A 20,998-nucleotide genomic window follows, 5' to 3' on the forward strand; every position below is an offset into this window, starting at 1 on the left:
GTAGAGATACTCTTAATGATCGGCTATGAAAAGCCAACTGACATTTACTCCTGAGGTGCTGACTTGCTACACCCTCAATAACTACTGTGATTATTATTATTTGACCATGCTGGTCATTTATGAACATTTGAACATCTTGGCCATGTTCTGTTATAATCTCCACCCAGCACAGCCATAAGAGGACTGGCCACCCCTCATAGCCTGGTTCCTCTCTAGGTTTCTTCCTAGGTTTTGGCCTTTCTAGGGAGTTTTTCCTAGCCACCGTGCTTCTACACCTGCATTGCTTGCTGTTTGGGGTTTTAGGCTGGGTTTCTGTACAGCACTTTGAGACATCAGCTGATGTAAGAAGGGCTATATAAATACATTTGATTTGATTTGATTGACACTGGGTTGTGACCTCACCTGGGTGTACTGGATAGTGAAGATGGCATGGGATCTGCTGCTAGCGTCATGGATGTGTGTTGCCGCGGTGATGCGGTTGGCAATGCCCTCCTCCAATAGGTCCACCGCCTGCTTGTAGTCAGACACCACATGCTGGGACAGGTCTGAGGAGAGGACAGACCGACAAATCTTTAATTAAACCACCCTGGTTGAGATGGCAGTGGTGTGGGATTAGTAAATGATGAGCAACTAAGTTCTGTTGCCTCAGGATTCCGGTTTGTCAGTAGAAAAAGGGAGAAGGAAGAAGTTGAATGGATTTGAAAAAGCTATAAAGGACAATCAAAATCCATTGGACTCCCCAATTACGGACCAGGAGCTCTATAAGAAACTTCCGTCCCTCAAATTTAAAAAGCATGCAGACCTGATGGCATCCTAAATGAGATGCTCAAACTCACTAGTGCAAAATGACAATTGGCTATATTAAAACTGTTAAATTTGATCCTGGGTGTAGGTTATTTCCCTGACATCTGGAATCAAGGATTCATAACCCCAATCTTTAAGAATGGAGACAAATTTGACCCTAACAATTAAAGAGGCATTTGTGTGAACAGTAAACTGGGGAAGGTTTTCTGTAGTATTATAAATGTAAGAGTTCTAAACTTCCTTAATAAGCACAATGTCTTGAGTAAAAGTCTAATTGGATTTATACCAAAACATCACACGACCGATCATATTTACACACTACACACCCTGATAGATAAACATGTCCGCCAAAATAATACCAAAATATACGCTTGCTTTATCGACTTCCAAAAAGCATTTGATTTTATTTGGCATACAGGACTGTTCTACAAAGTTATTGAAAGTGGTGTAGGGGGTAAAACATATGACATAATTAAATCAATGTATACTGGCAATACGTGCAGCATTAAAATTGGCAAGAATATAACAGAATACTTTAACCAGGGATGGGGCCTTTGCCTGCAATCTGAGCCCTGCACCCTTCAATATTTACATCAACGAATTGGCCACAATTCTAGAAAAATCCTCAGCCCCTGGTGTTAGTCTACACAATTCAGAGGTTAAATGCCTACTCTTCGCAGATGACCTATGCCTGCTGTCACCCACAGCACATGGCCTACAGCAGAGCCTGGACCTGCTACAGCAGTACTGCCAGACCTGGGCCCTAAAATAACGATTTTCCAGAGAAGATCCAGATCTCAGGGAATTAGACCAAAGTGCTAAATTGGTACAACATATATGGAGTACTGCACACACTACAATTACTTAGGTTTAAAAATAAGCTCAACTTGACACCTTAATGAGGCACTGAATTAACTGATAGAGAAAGCACGCAGGGCATTCTACGCCATTAAAAAAACAATTAAAATTGAAATACCTATTCAAATTTGGCTAAAACTAATTGAATTGCACTTTATGGCAGCGAGGTGTGGGGTCCACTTGCAAAATAAGATTTCACCAAATGGGACAAACACCCCATTGAAACCCTGCATGCAGATTTCTGTATGATTCTCCTACATGTCCAAAGGAAAACTACAAACAATGCATGAAGGGCAGAATTAGGCCAAAATCCAGTAATAATAAAAACTAAAAAAAAGCAATTAAGTTTTGGAAACTAAAATACAGTGACCCCCTCTCATATCATTACCAAGCCCTGCAATGCCAGGAGCTGAGCAAAGAAAAGAGTCCCCTCATCCAGCTGGTCCTGGGGCTGAGTTCACAAACCTGTTCTACTAACACACTGAAGCCTCAGGACCAGAACATCCAATCAATCAGAATAAAACAAATTACAACACAGTCAAAACAAAACTACATTCCTCATTGGGAAACCCAAACACAAAGCAAAATGCAGTGCTATCTGCCCTAAATTGACAGTACACCGCGGATAAATATTTGACCATGGTTACTGATCAAAACCTTAGAGAAACCTTGACAAAGTACAGACTCAGTGAACACAGCCTTGCCATTGAGAAGGGTAGACACAGGAAAACCTGGCTCCCTGTAGAGCACATATGTCAGAGTCAAGGCCCGCGGGCCACATCCGGCCCGCGAGAAGGTTTTTTACGGCCCCTGGGATGATCTTGATTTATTATTAGAACCGGCCCGCAGACCGCAGCAAGCCGGCAGCCCGCAGATCTTTTACACGCACCAATACTACATTTCCCACAATGCAACGGTGACGCACCGAGCAGTAGGCTGACGACATTATGAAACGAAACACGCGGACAAAAACAAGAATATGGACATGGAACAAAGGCTACAAAAGGCAGAGGAATTAAAACGAGGCCTCAAATCTCGACAGGCTCTGTTCAAAAAAGCCAAATCACAAGGCCAGGCTGCTGTCAAGGCCAGTTTTATTTTGGCAGAAGAGATCGCTAAATCAGCCCGGCCATTTACGGAGGGGGATTTCATCAAAAACTGCATGATTAAAGTTTGTGACGAAGTTTGCCCAGAAAAAAGGCAACTCTTTTTAAATGTGAGTCTGAGCAGAAACACCATTGCCGAGAGAGTAGACCAGTTGTCCATCAATCTAAAAGAGCAGCTTGTGAAAAAGGGAAAAGATTTCATTGCATATTCCTTGGCTGTGGATGAGAGCACCGACATTTCTGACATTGCCCAGTTGTCAATTTTCATCCGCGGAGTGGACTCCAGCCTAAGCGTGACAGAGGAGTTTTTGGCTTTACGTCCTATGCATGGCACAACTACGGGGCATGATTTGTATGAAGAGGTGTCAAGATGTGTAAATGAGATGGAGCTGCCTTGGGAAAAACTCGTGGGTTTGACAACCGACGGAGCACCTGCGATGTGTGGACACAGGAGCGGACTGGTGGCGAAGATACGGGAAAAGATGCAAGAGGAAAACGCGACAGGTGAGCTGACAGCTTATCATTGTATCATACACCAGGAAGCGTTGTGCGGTAAAGCCTTGAAAATGGAGCATGTAATGAGCATCATCACGCGCACAGTTAACTTTATCAGAGCCAAAGGTTTGAATCACCGCCAGTTCAAGGCATTTCTGACGGAGTTAGAAACGGAGCATGGTGATTTGCCTTATCACACAGAGGTGCGATGGCTAAGCCAGGGAAAGGTGCTTCAAAGATGTTTCGAGCTTCGTGAGGAGATTTGTCTGTTCTTGGACAGCAAAGGGAAAGACACAACACAACTCCGAGACGAAATGTTTCTGTGTGAAATGGCTTTTCTGTGTGACATTACGAGTCATCTGAATGCAATGAACTTGCAGCTGCAGGGTCGGGATCATGTCATCTCTGATATGTACAGTACAGTGAAGGCATTTAAAACCAAACTGACTCTGTGGGAGACGCAGATGCGGAAAGAAAATTTGAGCCACTTTCCCAGCTGCCAGACCATGAAAGAGAAGCTCTCTACCAGTGCGTTCCCGAACGCACAGTTGGCTGATAAAATAGGTATGCTTGCCGCTGACTTTCGACGCCGATTTGCTGACTTTGAAGCACAAAAAAGCAGGTTGGAACTGCTCGGTAACCCATTTGCTGTTGACGTGGAAAGCTCATAACCAAACCTCCAAATGGAGTTGATTGACCTCCAATGCAATGATGCACTGAGGGCAAAATATGCGGCAGTGGGTGCTGCGGAGTTCGCCCGTTTCCTCCCCGACACAATGCCCCAGCTGCGCATCCAGGCTGCTCAAACGTTGTCTATGTTTGGCAGCACATACCTGTGTGAACAACTGTTTTCTTTGATGAACCTGAACAAAACATCACACAGAAGTCGACTTACTGCTGAACACCTCCACTCAATTCTGAGGATTTCCTCAGCTCAGAGCCTTACCCCGAACATTGATGAACTTGTGGAAAAGATGGGACACCACCAAGTATCACCCTCAACCTCAAACAAGTGAACATTACTGTGCAATCACATATTTAGAGTTTTTACTCAGTTCAAGTTTAAAAGTTAAAGTTTAATATTTGTTTTCACTGCATGTTACTTCTCCTTAAACAAAGTGTTGTTTTTGATTAATAGATTTTTGCACTTTATTTTATTGTATTTCAATCCAATTATATTTTAAAAATATTTCAGTTGAGTGGATGATAGAAAATTGCTATTATTGTTTTTTTCTTTGAAGTAAATTTAGCCCACTTTTGCTAAAATAGAAAATATAGGCTACTGATGGTGCCTTGAATACCGGTTTCTTTCATTTAATGTTCATGTTATGGGGATTTTTATATAAAGGAAATTTGTCTTTTGTGTCTGTTGAAAATTAAAGATTACTGACAGAGCCATAAGAAAATATTGCTTTATTTATCTGATCATATTGGAATATATTTGTTAGGTTTTCAGTAGGTTCAATTAGGTTCACTAGACTATATGCGTCATTTAAAACTTTTTCAATGAACATTCGAACAGTCCGGCCCTCGGCTTGTAGCTAAATTTTTTATTTGGCCCTCCGTCCATTTGACTTTGACACCCCTGCTGTAGAGGAAAGGCTGTGCAACCACTGCACAACAGCAGAACCTGAGACGGAGCTGCATTTCCTGACAAAATGTAAAAATAAAACAATTAGAGTGTCATTTCCCCAAATTTGAAACCCTTATTCAAGGTTTCAAAGACCTCTCTGATGAGAGTAGGCTACCCGTCCTGTTGGGGGAGGACGCAGAGAGCTGTGGGTTGGCAGCGCACTACATTGCTGCCTGCCATAAGTTGAGGGACAGTGTCTGACAGACCAATCAACCTGCACATGTACTCTACTGTATGCTTATTGTTACTGTTCAATGCATTGTTATTTTGACACTTGGTTATTTTTACAATTTTGATTCTTCTTATTTTAATATTGTAAATATCCAAAGTAAGCTTTGGCAATATGTACATTGTTACGTCATGGCAATAAAGCAAATTGAATTGAAAATTGAGAGAGAGAGTGAGAGTGATGAGGAAGAGAGAGAGATGATGGAGAAAGACAGAGACAGAGACAGAGAGATGAGGGAGAGACACAGAGCATGATATGATAAAGGAAGAGGGGAAGAGAGGGAGAGGTAAAAAGAGAGTGGAAAGTGCAGAGCCTGGGTTCAAGCCAGGATTGCCACTCTGTATTCAAAATGGAGTCCGGAACCCAGACAAACAGACAGAATACAAGGACCACAACAACACACAACCACACCTAAACAACATCTCTACTGAGTTGTTGTGGGAGATCTAACTACTGCTCACCTAAACAACATCTCTACTGAGTTGTTGTGGGAGATATAACTACTGCTCACCTAAACAACATCTCTACTGAGTTGTTGTGGGAGATCTAACTACTGCTCACCACACCTAAACAACATCTCTACTGAGTTGTTGTGGGAGATATAACTACTGCTCACCTAAACAACATCTCTACTGAGTTGTTGTGGGAGATCTAACTACTGCTCACCACACCTAAACAACATCTCTACTGAGTTGTTGTGGGAGATCTAACTACTGCTCACCTAAACAACATCTCTACTGAGTTGTTGTGGGAGATCTAACTACTGCTCACCTAAACAACATCTCTACTGAGTTGTTGTGGGAGATCTAACTACTGCTCACCTCACCTAAACAACATTACTACTGAGTTGTTGTGGGAGATCTAACTACTGCTCACCTCACCTAAACAACATTACTACTGAGTTGTTGTGGGAGATCTAACTACTGCTCACCTAAACAACATCTCTACTAAGATGTTGTGGGAGATCTAACTACTGCTCACCACACCTAAACAACATTACTACTGAGTTGTTGTGGGAGATCTAACTACTGCTCACCACACCTAAACAACATCTCTACTGAGTTGTTGTGGGAGATCTAACTACTGCTCACATAAACAACATCTCTACTGAGTTGTTGTGGGAGATCTAACTACTGCTCACCTAAACAACATCTCTACTGAGTTGTTGTGGGAGATCTAACTACTGCTCACCATATCTAAACAACATCTGTACTGAGTTGTTGTGGGAGATCTAACTACTGCTCACTACACCTAAACAACATCTCTACTGAGTTGTTGTGGGAGATCTAACTACTGCTCACCACACCTAAACAACATTACTACTCAGTTGTTGTGGGAGATCTAACTACTGCTCACCTCACCTAAACAACATTACTACTGAGTTGTTGTGGGAGATCTAACTACTGCTCACCTAAACAACATCTCTACTAAGATGTTGTGGGAGATCTAACTACTGCTCACCTCACCTAAACAACATTACTACTGAGTTGTTGTGGGAGATCTAACTACTGCTCACCACACCTAAACAACATTACTACTGAGTTGTTGTGGGAGATCTAACTACTGCTCACCTCACCTAAACAACATCTCTACTGAGTTGTTGTGGGAGATCTAACTACTGCTCACCTAAACAACATTACTACTGAGTTGTTGTGGGAGATCTAACTACTGCTCACCACACCAAAACAACATTACTACTGAGTTGTTGTGGGAGATCTAACTACTGCTCACCTCACCTAAACAACATCTCTACTGAGTTGTTGTGGGAGATCTAACTACTGCTCACCACACCTAAACAACATTACTACTCAGTTGTTGTGGGAGATCTAACTACTGCTCACCTAAACAACATCTCTACTAAGTTGTTGTGGGAGATCTAACTACTGCTCACCACACCTAAACAACATTACTACTCAGTTGTTGTGGGAGATCTAACTACTGCTCACCTAAACAACATCTCTACTAAGTTGTTGTGGGAGATCTAACTACTGCTCACCTCACCTAAACAACATTACTACTGCTCACCTCAGCTACAGCATCTCTACTGGGTTGGTGAGTGAGGGAGGGAGTCCTATTCTGCATCCCAATTCTATACCTTCCTCCTGAAGTCTGCACTAATGCACTGCTCCCCAAACATTGGAGTGGTGTAAATTTGGGCTTGAGGGGGGTATTGCCATGTAACACATCCACCCCATCCACTGCTGCTTAGTGTAGTACACACTAGTTAGTAGACACTTGTTCTGCCCTTCACCTTGTACATAGGGTCCTTTCTCAGGATGCTCCCTAACCCGTAGGGAGGGTTTCTTCTTCTGCTCTCTGCCTCGCAGCAGGTCACGAACACGCTCATTATAGATCTCCAGGAAACTGCAGGTGAAGAATAGTAAATAATACACTCACTGATAGTCAGAGTCAGACCATCACTCAAAACAATGTTCCTCTTACCTCAAAACAATGTTCCTCTTACCTCAAAACAATGTTCCTCTTACCTCAAACACAATGTTCCTCTTATCTCAAACACAATATTCCCTCTTACCTCAAACACAATGTTCCCTCTTATCTCAAACACAATGTTCCCTCTTATCTCAAACACAATATTCCCTCTTACCTCAAACACAATGTTCCCTCTTACCTCAAACACAATGTTCCCTCTTACCTCAAACACAATGTTCCCTCTTACCTCAAACACAATGTTCCCTCTTACCTCAAACACAATGTTCCCTCTTACCTCAAACACAATGTTCCCTCTTACCTCAAACACAATGTTCCCTCTTACCTCAAACACAATGTTCCCTCTTACCTCAAACACAATGTTCCCTCTTACCTCAAACACAATGTTCCCTCTTACCTCAAACACAATGTTCCCTCTTATCTCAAACACAATGTTCCCTCTTACCTCAAACACAATGTTCCCTCTTACCTCGAACACAATGTTCCATCTTACCTCAAACACAATGTTCCTCTTACCTCAAACACAATGTTCCCTCTTACCTCAAACACAATGTTCCCTCTTACCTCAAACACAATGTTCCCTCTTACCTCAAACACAATGTTCCCTCTTATCTCAAACACAATGTTCCCTCTTACCTCAAACACAATGTTCCCTCTTACCTCAAACACAATGTTCCTCTTACCTCGAACACAATGTTCCATCTTACCTCAAACACAATGTTCCTCTTACCTCAAACACAATGTTCCCTCTTACCTCAAACTGAATGTTCCTCTTACCTCAAACACAATGTTCGCTCTTACCTCAAACACAATGTGCCTCTTACCTCAAACACAATGTTCCTCTTACTTCAAACACAATGTTCCCTCTCACCTCAAACACAATGTTCCTCTTACTTCAAACACAATGTTCCCTCTTACCTCAAACACAATGTTCCCTCTTACCTCAAACACAATGTTCCCTCTTACCTCAAACACAATGTTCCCTCTTACCTCAAACACAATGTTCCCTCTTACCTCAAACACAATGTTCCCTCTTACCTCAAACACAATGTTCCCTCTTACCTCAAACACAATGTTCCCTCTTACCTCAAACACAATGTTCCCTCTTACCTCAAACACAATGTTCCCTCTTACCTCAAACACAATGTTCCCTCTTACCTCAAACACAATGTGCCTCTTACCTCAAACACAATGTTCCTCTTACCTCAAACACAATGTTCCCTCTTACCTCAAACTGAATGTTCCTCTTACCTCAAACACAATGTTCGCTCTTACCTCAAACACAATGTGCCTCTTACCTCAAACACAATGTGCCTCTTACCTGAAACACAATGTTGCCTCTTACCTCAAACACAATGTGCCTCTTACCTCAAACACAATGTTCCCTCTTACTTCAAACACAATGTTCCCTCTTACCTCAAACACAATGTTCCCTCTTACCTCAAACACAATGTTCCCTCTTACCTCAAACACAATGTTCCCTCTTACCTCAAACACAATGTTCCCTCTTACCTCAAACACAATGTTCCTCTTACTTCAAACACAATGTTCCCTCTTACCTCAAACACAATGTTCCCTCTTACCTCAAACACAATGTTCCCTCTTACCTCAAACACACAGACCCCTCTTACCTCAAACACAATGTTCCCTCTTACCTCAAACACACAGACCCCTCTTACCTCAAACACAATGTTCCCTCTTACCTCAAACACACAGACCCCTCTTACCTCAAACACAATGTTCCCTCTTACCTCAAACACACAGACCCCTCTTACCTCAAACACAATGTTCCCTCTTACCTCAAACACAATGTTCCCTCTTACCTCAAACATAATGTTCCTCTTACTTCAAACACAATGTTCCCTCTTACCTCAAACACAATGTTCCCTCTTACCTCAAACACAATGTTCCCTCTTACCTCAAACACAATGTTCCCTCTTACCTCAAACACAATGTTCCCTCTTACCTCAAGCACACAGACCCCTCTTACCTCAAACACAATGTTCCCTCTTACCTCAAACACACAGACCCCTCTTACCTCAAACACAATGTTCCCTCTTACCTCAAACACACAGACCCCTCTTACCTCAAACACAATGTTCCCTCTTACCTCAAACACACAGACCCCTCTTACCTCAAACACACAGACCCCTCTTACCTGATCTCAACCCTGCTGGAGTTGTGTCCTTCAGGGAATGTGTCATCAGATTTGAACAGGCCCTGTAGAGACCAGACAGGTAGAACTGGTCATTAACCAGGACACTACCTCACCAGGACCCTGTAGACTGAATTATAGGACCACTTCCTTACCTGACAAATCCTGGGGGTCAGGCCCATGGAGTCCTGAGAGGAGGAGGAGGAGGAGGAGGAGGAGGAGGAGGAGGAGGAGGAGGGAGTGAGGGAGGGAGGTAAAGAGAAGCGTCATTAACTCTATTGACACTGTGTCTTCTTTCAACACATATAGCAGAGCGGAGAATGCCAACAGCCATGTTCCAGATGATATGATAGATAACGCTTTCCTTACAACACAATATAACTGCATCATAATGCATTATGCCTGCAAGTGTTACCATATGATAGTTATAATCCCCTCCCCTCCTCACCAGTGTGCCCATCATGGTGTAGGTCTTGCCAGTGCCAGTCTGCCCGTAGGCAAACAGACAGACGTTGTAGCCCTCTGACGCCCCGGCCAGCACCGTCACTCCCAGGTCCTGGAACACCTACAGGAGAGCACACAAACCCAAACAAACAGTCTCAACTACTATATAGTAAAGACGGCATAGTGTTGGGTCACAACAACACAACGACAGGCAGTGTTTATTAAGTTCTATGTTTAAGGGCTACAGTTAGAAGGCGAGGGCATGGGCGAGAGCAGTTAGCAGGACGGCAGGACGGGAGGCCGGGTGGCAGGACGGGAGGCCGGGTGGCAGGACGGGAGGCAGGATGGGAGGCAGGACGGGAGGCCGGGTGGCAGGACGGGAGGCCGGGTGGCAGGGCGGGAGCCCAGGTGGCAGGGCCGGAGGCAGGGTGGCAGGGCCGGAACGGTGGGCGATTTGAAAGCTAGTTGTTGGGCAGAAAAATAAACCTCCCTAAGGAGAAGGATCTGATTGTGCAGAGATCCTGAGAAGGTCCCATACATGTAGACACATAGCCAGTCTGGACGCATTGTTTTCCTTCCTCCCCTCGGCCAGGGAGAGATCAGGGGGTTGGAGAAGTACCCGCCGCCCAGGCCCCAGGACTACGGATATGCATGGCACCCAGCAGCCCAGGAGGTCCCGGGCTAGGCCCAGGTAAACACACCAACAGCAGCAGGAACCTGATCCAGAGCCAGTATCACACAGGATCAAACATTGTTCCTCCTCTCCTGTAGAGGCTCTCAGCCAACCTAATGACCAACAGAAGAATAGGTCACACCAACCCAGGGAAGGTGTTATGGTTGGATATAGCCCTCAAATCTATGTAACAGTTTTGCTTCCGTCCCTCTCTTCGCCCTTACCTGGGCTCAAACCAGGGACCCTCTGCACACATTAACAACTGCCTCCCACGAAGCATCGTTACCCATCGCTCCACAAAAGCTGCGGCCCTTGCAGAGCAAGGGGAACAACTACTTCAAGGTCTCAGAGCGAGTGACCTCACCGATTGAAACGCTATTAGCACGCACCCCGCTAACTAGCTAGCCATTTCACACCGGTTACATCTACACCAATCCAGGGAAGGTGTTATGGTTTGATATAGCCCTCAAATATTTTTGACCACGTAAAGCCAAATTAATAAGCAATACATGATAACCAAAAGGTAAGGAGGTCAGTTTTAGTGACAATGAGGCCCTTTTGTGTGAACTTTGTGTTAATAATCAACAAGGTCAAATCAACAACGTCAAAGTTTCTCCCGCCAGCTAAGAGGGTTAATATTGACCAGAGATGTGTAGTCAGTCAGTCAGACAGTCAGTCAGTCAGTGAACATGGAGACCAGCTCGGCTAGTACCAGTCTTATCTATGTCTTATCTAACTGCCATTGACCACATGCCATAACATAAACAACCATAATACAGCTAAGACATGTCCACATGTTAACAGGCAAATCCTAATGGCAGTAACAGTCTATCTACGTCAGGGGTGTCAAAGTCAAATGGACGGAGGGCCAAATAAAAAATTTAGCTACAAGCCGAGGGCCGGACTGTTCGAATGTTCATTGAAAAAGTTTTAAATGACGCATATAGTCTAGTGAACCTAATTGAACCTACTGAAAACCTAACAAATATATTCCAATATGATCAGATAAATAAAGCAATATTTTCTTATGGCTCTGTCAGTAATCTTTAATTTTCAACAGACACAAAAGACAAATTTCCTTTATATAAAAATCCCCATAACATGAACATTAAATGAAAGAAACCGGTATTCAAGGCACCATCAGTAGCCTATATTTTCTATTTTAGCAAAAGTGGGCTAAATTTACTTCAAAGAAAAAAACAATAATAGCAATTTTCTATCATCCACTCAACTGAAATATTTTTAAAATATAATTGGATTGAAATACAATAAAATAAAGTGCAAAAATCTATTAATCAAAAACAACACTTTGTTTAAGGAGAAGTAACATGCAGTGAAAACAAATATTAAACTTTAACTTTTAAACTTGAACTGAGTAAAAACTCTAAATATGTGATTGCACAGTAATGTTCACTTGTTTGAGGTTGAGGGTGATACTTGGTGGTGTCCCATCTTTTCCACAAGTTCATCAATGTTCGGGGTAAGGCTCTGAGCTGAGGAAATCCTCAGAATTGAGTGGAGGTGTTCAGCAGTAAGTCGACTTCTGTGTGATGTTTTGTTCAGGTTCATCAAAGAAAACAGTTGTTCACACAGGTATGTGCTGCCAAACATAGACAACGTTTGAGCAGCCTGGATGCGCAGCTGGGGCATTGTGTCGGGGAGGAAACGGGCGAACTCCGCAGCACCCACTGCCGCATATTTTGCCCTCAGTGCATCATTGCATTGGAGGTCAATCAACTCCATTTGGAGGTTTGGTTATGAGCTTTCCACGTCAACAGCAAATGGGTTACCGAGCAGTTCCAACCTGCTTTTTTGTGCTTCAAAGTCAGCAAATCGGCGTCGAAAGTCAGCGGCAAGCATACCTATTTTATCAGCCAACTGTGCGTTCGGGAACGCACTGGTAGAGAGCTTCTCTTTCATGGTCTGGCAGCTGGGAAAGTGGCTCAAATTTTCTTTCCGCATCTGCGTCTCCCACAGAGTCAGTTTGGTTTTAAATGCCTTCACTGTACTGTACATATCAGAGATGACATGATCCCGACCCTGCAGCTGCAAGTTCATTGCATTCAGATGACTCGTAATGTCACACAGAAAAGCCATTTCACACAGAAACATTTCGTCTCGGAGTTGTGTTGTGTCTTTCCCTTTGCTGTCCAAGAACAGACAAATCTCCTCACGAAGCTCGAAACATCTTTGAAGCACCTTTCCCTGGCTTAGCCATCGCACCTCTGTGTGATAAGGCAAATCACCATGCTCCGTTTCTAACTCCGTCAGAAATGCCTTGAACTGGCGGTGATTCAAACCTTTGGCTCTGATAAAGTTAACTGTGCGCGTGATGATGCTCATTACATGCTCCATTTTCAAGGCTTTACCGCACAACGCTTCCTGGTGTATGATACAATGATAAGCTGTCAGCTCACCTGTCGCGTTTTCCTCTTGCATCTTTTCCCGTATCTTCGCCACCAGTCCGCTCCTGTGTCCACACATCGCAGGTGCTCCGTCGGTTGTCAAACCCACGAGTTTTTCCCAAGGCAGCTCCATCTCATTTACACATCTTGACACCTCTTCATACAAATCATGCCCCGTAGTTGTGCCATGCATAGGACGTAAAGCCAAAAACTCCTCTGTCACGCTTAGGCTGGAGTCCACTCCGCGGATGAAAATTGACAACTGGGCAATGTCAGAAATGTCGGTGCTCTCATCCACAGCCAAGGAATATGCAATGAAATCTTTTCCCTTTTTCACAAGCTGCTCTTTTAGATTGATGGACAACTGGTCTACTCTCTCGGCAATGGTGTTTCTGCTCAGACTCACATTTAAAAAGAGTTGCCTTTTTTCTGGGCAAACTTCGTCACAAACTTTAATCATGCAGTTTTTGATGAAATCCCCCTCCGTAAATGGCCGGGCTGATTTAGCGATCTCTTCTGCCAAAATAAAACTGGCCTTGACAGCAGCCTGGCCTTGTGATTTGGCTTTTTTGAACAGAGCCTGTCGAGATTTGAGGCCTCGTTTTAATTCCTCTGCCTTTTGTAGCCTTTGTTCCATGTCCATATTCTTGTTTTTGTCCGCGTGTTTCGTTTCATAATGTCGTCAGCCTACTGCTCGGTGCGTCACCGTTGCATTGTGGGAAATGTAGTATTGGTGCGTGTAAAAGATCTGCGGGCTGCCGGCTTGCTGCGGTCTGCGGGCCGGTTCTAATAATAAATCAAGATCATCCCAGGGGCCGTAAAAAACCTTCTCGCGGGCCGGATGCGGCCCGCGGGCCTTGACTCTGACATATGTGATCTACGTCACCATGTAGTAAAAGGTTCACGTTCTAATATCCACATGTCAGTCAAGGTCACTGAAATACATGATATTACACTACACACACAATAAACTATTTACATTGAAATCACAAGTACAATTCATCACAATATGTACATTTAGGAGACTCAAAAAGTTTTGTTGATTAGTTAGGTAGGATACGGGTGATCTCTAAGTCCTGGCCTGTGGCATAGAGAGCAGGTGGGCACTGCGGGTGGATCTGCCTGACATCTGTCCTTGACAGGCAGGTAACCAGTCCCTGAAGGGAGAACAGGGAGACAGCCAAGGGCTGCCGAGTGGAGCAGCGGCATAAAGCACTGCATCTCAGTGCTAGAGGTGTCACTACAGCTCGAGCACTGGTTTCACTACAGACCCTGGTTTGATCCTGAGCTGAATCACAACCGGCCGTGATTGGGAGACCCATAGGGTGGCGCACAATTGGCCCAGCGTCGTTCGGGTTAGGGTTTGGCTTTGGTAGGCCGTCATTGTAAAATAAGAATTTGTTCTTAACTGACTTGCCTGGTTAAAAAAATAAAACACCCAGGCACAGTTTCTCTCATGAAGTGGGGAAGGTGGTAATGAAGTGGGGTAGTGGTAATGAAGTGGGGGTAGTGGTAATGAAGTGGGGGTAGTGGTAATGAAGTGGGGGTAGTGGTAATGAAGTGGAGGTAGTGGTAATGAAGTGGGGGTAGTGGTAATGAAGTGGAGGTAGTGGTAATGAAGTGGGGGTAGTGGTAATGAAGTGGGGGTAGTTGTAATGAAGTGGAGGTAGTGGTAATGAAGTGGAGGTAGTGGTAATGAAGTGGGGGTAGTTGTAATGAAGTGGGGGTAGTAGTAATGAAGTGGAGGTAGTGGTAATGAAGTGGGGGTAGTGGTGATGAAGTGGGGGTAGTGGTGATGAAGTGGGGGTAGTGGTAATGAAGTGGGGGTAGTGGTAATGAAGTAGGGGTAGTGGTAATGAAGTGGGGGTAGTGGTAATGAAGTGGGGGTAGTGGTAATGAAGTGGAGGTAGTGGTAATGAAGTGGGGGTAGTGGTAATGAAGTGGAGGTAGTGGTAATGAAGTGGGGGTAGTTGTAATGAAGTGGAGGTAGTGGTAATGAAGTGGGGGTAGTGGTAATGAAGTGGAGGTAGTGGTAATGAAGTGGGGGTAGTGGTGATGAAGTGGGGGTAGTGGTGATGAAGTGGGGGTAGTGGTAATGAAGTGGGGGTAGTGGTAATGAAGTGGGGGTAGTGGTAATGAAGTGGAGGTAGTGGTAATGAAGTGGGGGTAGTGGTAATGAAGTGGAGGTAGTGGTAATGAAGTGGGGGTAGTGGTAATGAAGTGGAGGTAGTGGTAATGAAGTGGGGGTAGTGGTAATGAAGTGGGGGTAGTAGTAATGAAGTGGAGGTAGTGGTAATGAAGTGGGGGTAGTGGTGATGAAGTGGGGGTAGTGGTGATGAAGTGGGGGTAGTGGTAATGAAGTGGGGGTAGTGGTAATGAAGTGGGGTAGTGGTAATGAAGTGGGGGTAGTGGTAATGAAGTGGGGGTAGTGGTGATGAAGTGGGGAAGGTGGTAATGAAGTGGGGAAGGTGGTAATGAAGTGGGGGTAGTGGTAATGAAGTGGGGTAGTGGTAATGCGGTGGGGGTAGTGGTAATGAAGTGGGGGTAGTGGTAATGAAGTGGGGGTAGTGGTAATGAAGTAGGGGTAGTGGTAATGAAGTGGGGGTAGTGGTAATGAAGTGGGGGTAGTGGTAATGAAGTGGAGGTAGTGGTAATGAAGTGGGGGTAGTGGTAATGAAGTGGAGGTAGTGGTAATGAAGTGGGGGTAGTTGTAATGAAGTGGAGGTAGTGGTAATGAAGTGGGGGTAGTGGTAATGAAGTGGAGGTAGTGGTAATGAAGTGGGGGTAGTGGTGATGAAGTGGGGGTAGTGGTGATGAAGTGGGGGTAGTGGTGATGAAGTGGGGGGTAGTGGTGATGAAGTGGGGGGTAGTGGTAATGAAGTGGGGGTAGTGGTAATGAAGTGGGGAAGGTGTTAATGAAGTGGGGGTAGTGGTAATGAAGTGGGGGTAGTGGTAATGAAGTGGGGGTAGTGGTAATGAGGTGGGGGTAGTGGTAATGAGGTGGGGGTAGTGGTAATGAAGTGGGGGTAGTGGTAATGAAGTGGGGGTAGTGGTAATGAAGTGGGGGTAGTGGTAATGAAGTGGGGATAGTGGTAATGAAGTGGGGAAGGTGGTAATGAAGTGGGTGTAGTGGTAATGAAGTGGGGAAGGTGGTAATGAGGTGGGTGTAGTGGTAATGAAGTGGGGGTAGTGGTAATGAAGTGGGGAAGGTGGTAATGAAGTGGGTTAGTGGTAATGAAGTGGGGGTAGTGGTAATGAAGATGGGGTAGTGGTAATGAAGTGGGGGTAGTGGTAATGAAGTGGGGAAGGTGGTAATGAAGTGGGGGTAGTGGTAATGAAGTGGGGGTAGTGGTAATGAAGTGGGGGTAGTGGTAATGAGGTGGGGGTAGTGGTAATGAAGTGGGGAAGGTGGTAATGAAGTGGGGATGGTGGTAATGAAGTGGAGGTGGTGGTAATGAAGTGGGGGTAGTGGTAATGAAGTGGGGGTAGTGGTGATGAAGTGGGGGTAGTGGTAATGAAGTGGGGGTAGTGGTAATGAAGTGGGGAAGGTGGTAATGAAGTGGGGAAAGTGGTAATGAAGTGGGTTAGTGGTAATGAAGTGGGGGTAGTGGTAATGAGGTGGGGGTAGTGGTAATGAAGTGGGGGTAGTGGTAATGAAGTGGGGGTAGTGGTAATGAAGTGGGGGTAGTGGTGATGAAGTGGGGGTAGTGGTAATGAAGTGGGGAAGGTGGTAATGAAGTGGGGGTAGTGGTAATGAGGTGGGGGTAGTGGTAATGAAGTGGGGAAGGTGGTAATGAAGTGGGGGTAGTGGTAATGAAGTGGGGGTAGTGGTAATGAAGTGGGGGTAGTGGTAATGAAGTGGGGGTAGTGGTAATGAAGTGGGGGTAGTGGTAATGAAGTGGGGAAGGTGGTAATGAAGTGGGGGTAGTGGTAATGAGGAAGGGGTAGGAGGGACGATGGAAGGAAGGAAGGAAGGATGAGGAAGGAGGAGGAAGGGGTAGGAAGGAGGACGAAGGGGTATGACGGATGAGGAAGGAGGAAGGAGGAAGAAGGGGTAGGAAGGACGAGGAAGGGGGAGAAAGGAGGAGGAAGGACGAGGAAGGAGTGTGGGAAGGAAGGATGAGGAAGGAGGAGAAAGGAGGAGGAAGGAGGAGGAAGGGTTAGGAAGAAAGAGAAAGGAGAAGGAAGGATGAGGAAGGACGAGGAAGGAGAGGGAAGGGGGAAGGGGAAGAAGAACATGGAAAGACGAGAAAGCGGGAGGGGGGGAGAAACACGAAGAAGGAGGAGAAAAGATGAGGAATCCCGAGGTAGGACGAGGAAGGGGAGGAAGAAGGAGGAGAAAAGAGGGGGATGAAGAAGGATGTCCAGTTGGTGTGTGTGTGGGGGGGTGGAAGAGTGTCCACTCCAGAAGTGGGTCAGTCCAAGCAGAGGTCAGCCGTGGAGCGAGCCAACCCAGGATGAATTAATTAAGTAATTAATCTCTCTCTCTCTGGATAACTGCTGGTTATAAGATCTTGTTTTGGAACTGGGATACTCTTTAGATTGTAAGCCTGGAGCCTGTCAATGGAGAGGAAAAACTAAGAGGGAGAAGGAGAAAGAGAGCGATAGGAAGAAGAAAGAGAGAGAGGGAGAGAGAAAGAGAGAGATGGAGAGAGAGCGATGGGGAGAAGAGGGAGAGAGAAATAGAGAGGTGAAGGGAGAGAGAGAGCGATGGGGAGATGGAGGCAGGCAGGCAGGCAGCTGTAATGGTTCTCAGTCTACAAATCCATGGCAGTGGTTGTCTGACTTCAGTGGCTGGGTCTGTTTTCATGTGGCCTGCTCAACTCTACACAAGCCCTTGACTGGAAAACTCTGTATTTGTGTGTGTGTTATGACGTCAGTTGAAGGCCAGCCAAGGCGAGTGTTCTTCTAAGAAACCACCAAAGCCGAAAAACAGACCCTTAAATTCACTTCCCTACTACTACACACTATCTCATATAGCATGGGGTCCTTGGGCTAACAGTGGGCATTGGTTGGGTAAAACTGCATTTAGGAAAAGTAAAGTAAAAATCTATTTGTTTATTGGTTGTGAATACAGTTTAGTTTCAGGTGTTATAGCGGGTTCAGAAAAATGCTTATGTAACTAGCTCCTAACAATGCAGTAAAACAAGTCCATAAATATGTCTATGTTAAGAATCCAGGTTATAAATATGCAGTGTGTATAAACAGTGTAACTAAAATGCAATGTAAAGTAGTAAAAATATTACAATGAGCTACACTACATGGCCAAAATGGCAAGAGTATGTGGACACCTGCTCGTTGAACATCTCATTCTAAAATCATGGGCATTAATATGGTCCCCCCTTTGGTGTTATAACACCCTCCAGTCTTCTGGGAAGGCTATCCACTAGATGTTGGAACATTGCTGCAGGGACTTGTTTCTATTCAGCCACAAAAGCATTAGTGAGGTCGGGCACTGATGTTGGGCGATTAGGCTGGGCTCACAGTCGGTGTTCCAATTCATCCTAAAGGTGTTCGTTGGGGTTGAGGTCAGGGCTCTGTGCAGGCCAGTCAAGTTCTTCCACACCAATCTAGAGAACCAATTTCATTGTATGTGGTAGCCTTAAGACTTCCCTATGTCAGGGCCTCCCGGGTGGCGCAGTGGTCTAGGGCACTGCATCGCAGTGCTAACTGCGCCACCAGAGTCTCTGGGTTCGCGCCCAGGCTCTGTCGCAGCCGGCCGCGACCGGGAGGTCCGTGGGGCGACGCACAATTGGCATAGTGTCGTCCGGGGTAGGGAGGGTTTGGCCGGTAGGGATATCCTTGTCTCATCGCGCTCCAGCGACTCCTGTGGCGGGCCGGGCGCAGTGCGCGCCAGCCAAGGGGGCCAGGTACACGGTGTTTCCTCCGACACATTGGTGCGGCTGGCTTCCGGGTTGGAGGCGCGCTGTGTTAAGAAGCAGTACGGCTGGTTGGGTTGTGCTTCGGAGGACGCATGGCTTTCGACCTTCGTCTCTCCCGAGCCCGTACGGGAGTTGTAGCGATGAGACAAGGTAGTAATTACTAGCGATTGGATACCACGAAAATTGGGGAGAAAATGGGATAAAAAAAATCAATTAAAAAAAATAAAATAAAAGACTTCCCTATGTCATTATTGCACCCCCACCAAACTTTACAGTTAGCACTATGCATTTGGGCAGGTAGCGTCTGTCGAACAGCCAGATGGTGAACTGTGATCCATCCCTCCTGAGAACACATTTCCACTGCTTCAGAGTCCAATGGAGGCGAGCTTTACACCTCTCCAGCCGACGCTTGGCATTGTGCATGGCAAGGGGGGCAAAGAACGGCCCGCCGGGCACTTCAATCCGGCCCGTGAGACAGGGGTGAAAAATAATACAAATATATATATTTTTTAATTGCCCTTTTTTCTCCCCAATTTCGTGGTATCCAATTGGTAGTTAGCCTTGTCCCATCACTGCAACCCCTGTACGGACTCGGGCGGGGCGAAGGTCGAGAGCCGTGCGTCCTCCGAAACACAACCCAACCTAGCCGCACTGCTTCTTGACACAATGCACATCCAATCCGGAAGCCAGCCACACCAATGTGTCGGAGGAAACACCGTGCACCAGGCAAGCACTACGCCCGGCCTGCCACAGGAGACGCTAGTGCGCGATGGGACAACTCTGCCAGCCAAACTCTCCCCTAACCCGGACAACGCTGGGCCAATTATGTAACACAGCCTGGGATTGAACACGTGTCTGTAGTGACGCCTCAAGCACTGCGATGCAGTACCTTAGACCGCTGCGACACTCGGGAGGTCCCCGCAAATTTATTTTAACAAACAATTGGTCCCCCAAAAAATGCGGCCCTCCGTTGAATTTCAAAATCCCAATGTGGTCCTCGAGCCAAAAAGTTTGCCCACTCCTGGCGCATGGTGATCTTAGGCTTGTGTGCGGCTGCTCGGCCCTGGAAAAACATTTCATGAAGCTCCCGGCGAACAGTTCTTGTGCTGACATTGCTTCAAGAGGCAGTTTGAAACTCAGTAGTGAGTGTTGCAGCGGAGGACAGACAAGTTTATGCTCTACGTGCTTCAGAACTCGGCGGTCGCGTTCTGTGAGTTTGTGTGGTCTACCACTTCCCGGCTGAGCCATTGTTCCTAGATGTTTCCACTTCCCAATAACAGCACTTACAGTTGACCGGGGCAGCTCTAGCAGGGCAGGCATTTGGCGAACTGACTTGTTGAAAAGGTGTCATCCTATGACGGTGCCACATTGAAAGTCACTGAGCTCTTCAGTAACGCCATTCTACTCCCAATGTTTGTCTATGGAGATTGCATGGCGGTGTGCTTGCTTTTATACACCCCAGCAATGGGTGTGGCTGGAATAGCCAAATCCAGGGGTTTCCACATACTTTGAGCATGTAGTGTATATTTGAAATACAGTATTTAAATACACAGTAAAAAACGGATAGGATTGCTCGAAATTCGCTTCCGGACCAGAGTCCGGATTACAAATATACATTGAGTGTAGAAGACATTAAAGACACCTGCTCTTACCATGACATATACTGACCAGGTGAATCCAGGTGAAAGCTATGATCCCTTATTGATGTCACTTGTTAAATCCACTTCAATCAGTGTAGATGAAGGGGAGGAGACAGGTTGAAGAAGGATTTTTAAACCTTGAGACAACTGAGACATGGATTGTGTGTGTTTTTTAACCTTTATTTAACTGGGCAAGTCAGTTAAGAACACATTCTTAATTACAATG

At 45.5% G+C, this 20,998-nt stretch overlaps 1 protein-coding gene across 1 annotated transcript in view; it reads right to left on the reverse strand.

Moving 5' to 3' along the window:
- Window positions 1–20,998, reverse strand: part of LOC129813126 (stAR-related lipid transfer protein 9-like) — an 85,472-nt gene that overhangs the window by 29,463 nt on the left and 35,011 nt on the right. Inside the window, exons 4-8 of the mRNA XM_055865326.1 lie at window positions 10,177–10,293; window positions 9,884–9,916; window positions 9,732–9,793; window positions 7,377–7,489; window positions 403–545 (exon numbers count right to left, since the gene is read on the reverse strand). Of these exons, the coding sequence (XP_055721301.1) occupies window positions 403–545; window positions 7,377–7,489; window positions 9,732–9,793; window positions 9,884–9,916; window positions 10,177–10,293 (468 nt within the window). The remainder of the gene's footprint in view (window positions 1–402; window positions 546–7,376; window positions 7,490–9,731; window positions 9,794–9,883; window positions 9,917–10,176; window positions 10,294–20,998) is intronic.

This window comes from Salvelinus fontinalis, chromosome 16, assembly GCF_029448725.1.
Source record: "Salvelinus fontinalis isolate EN_2023a chromosome 16, ASM2944872v1, whole genome shotgun sequence".
In the NCBI taxonomy this organism is placed as follows: Eukaryota; Metazoa; Chordata; class Actinopteri; order Salmoniformes; family Salmonidae; genus Salvelinus; species Salvelinus fontinalis.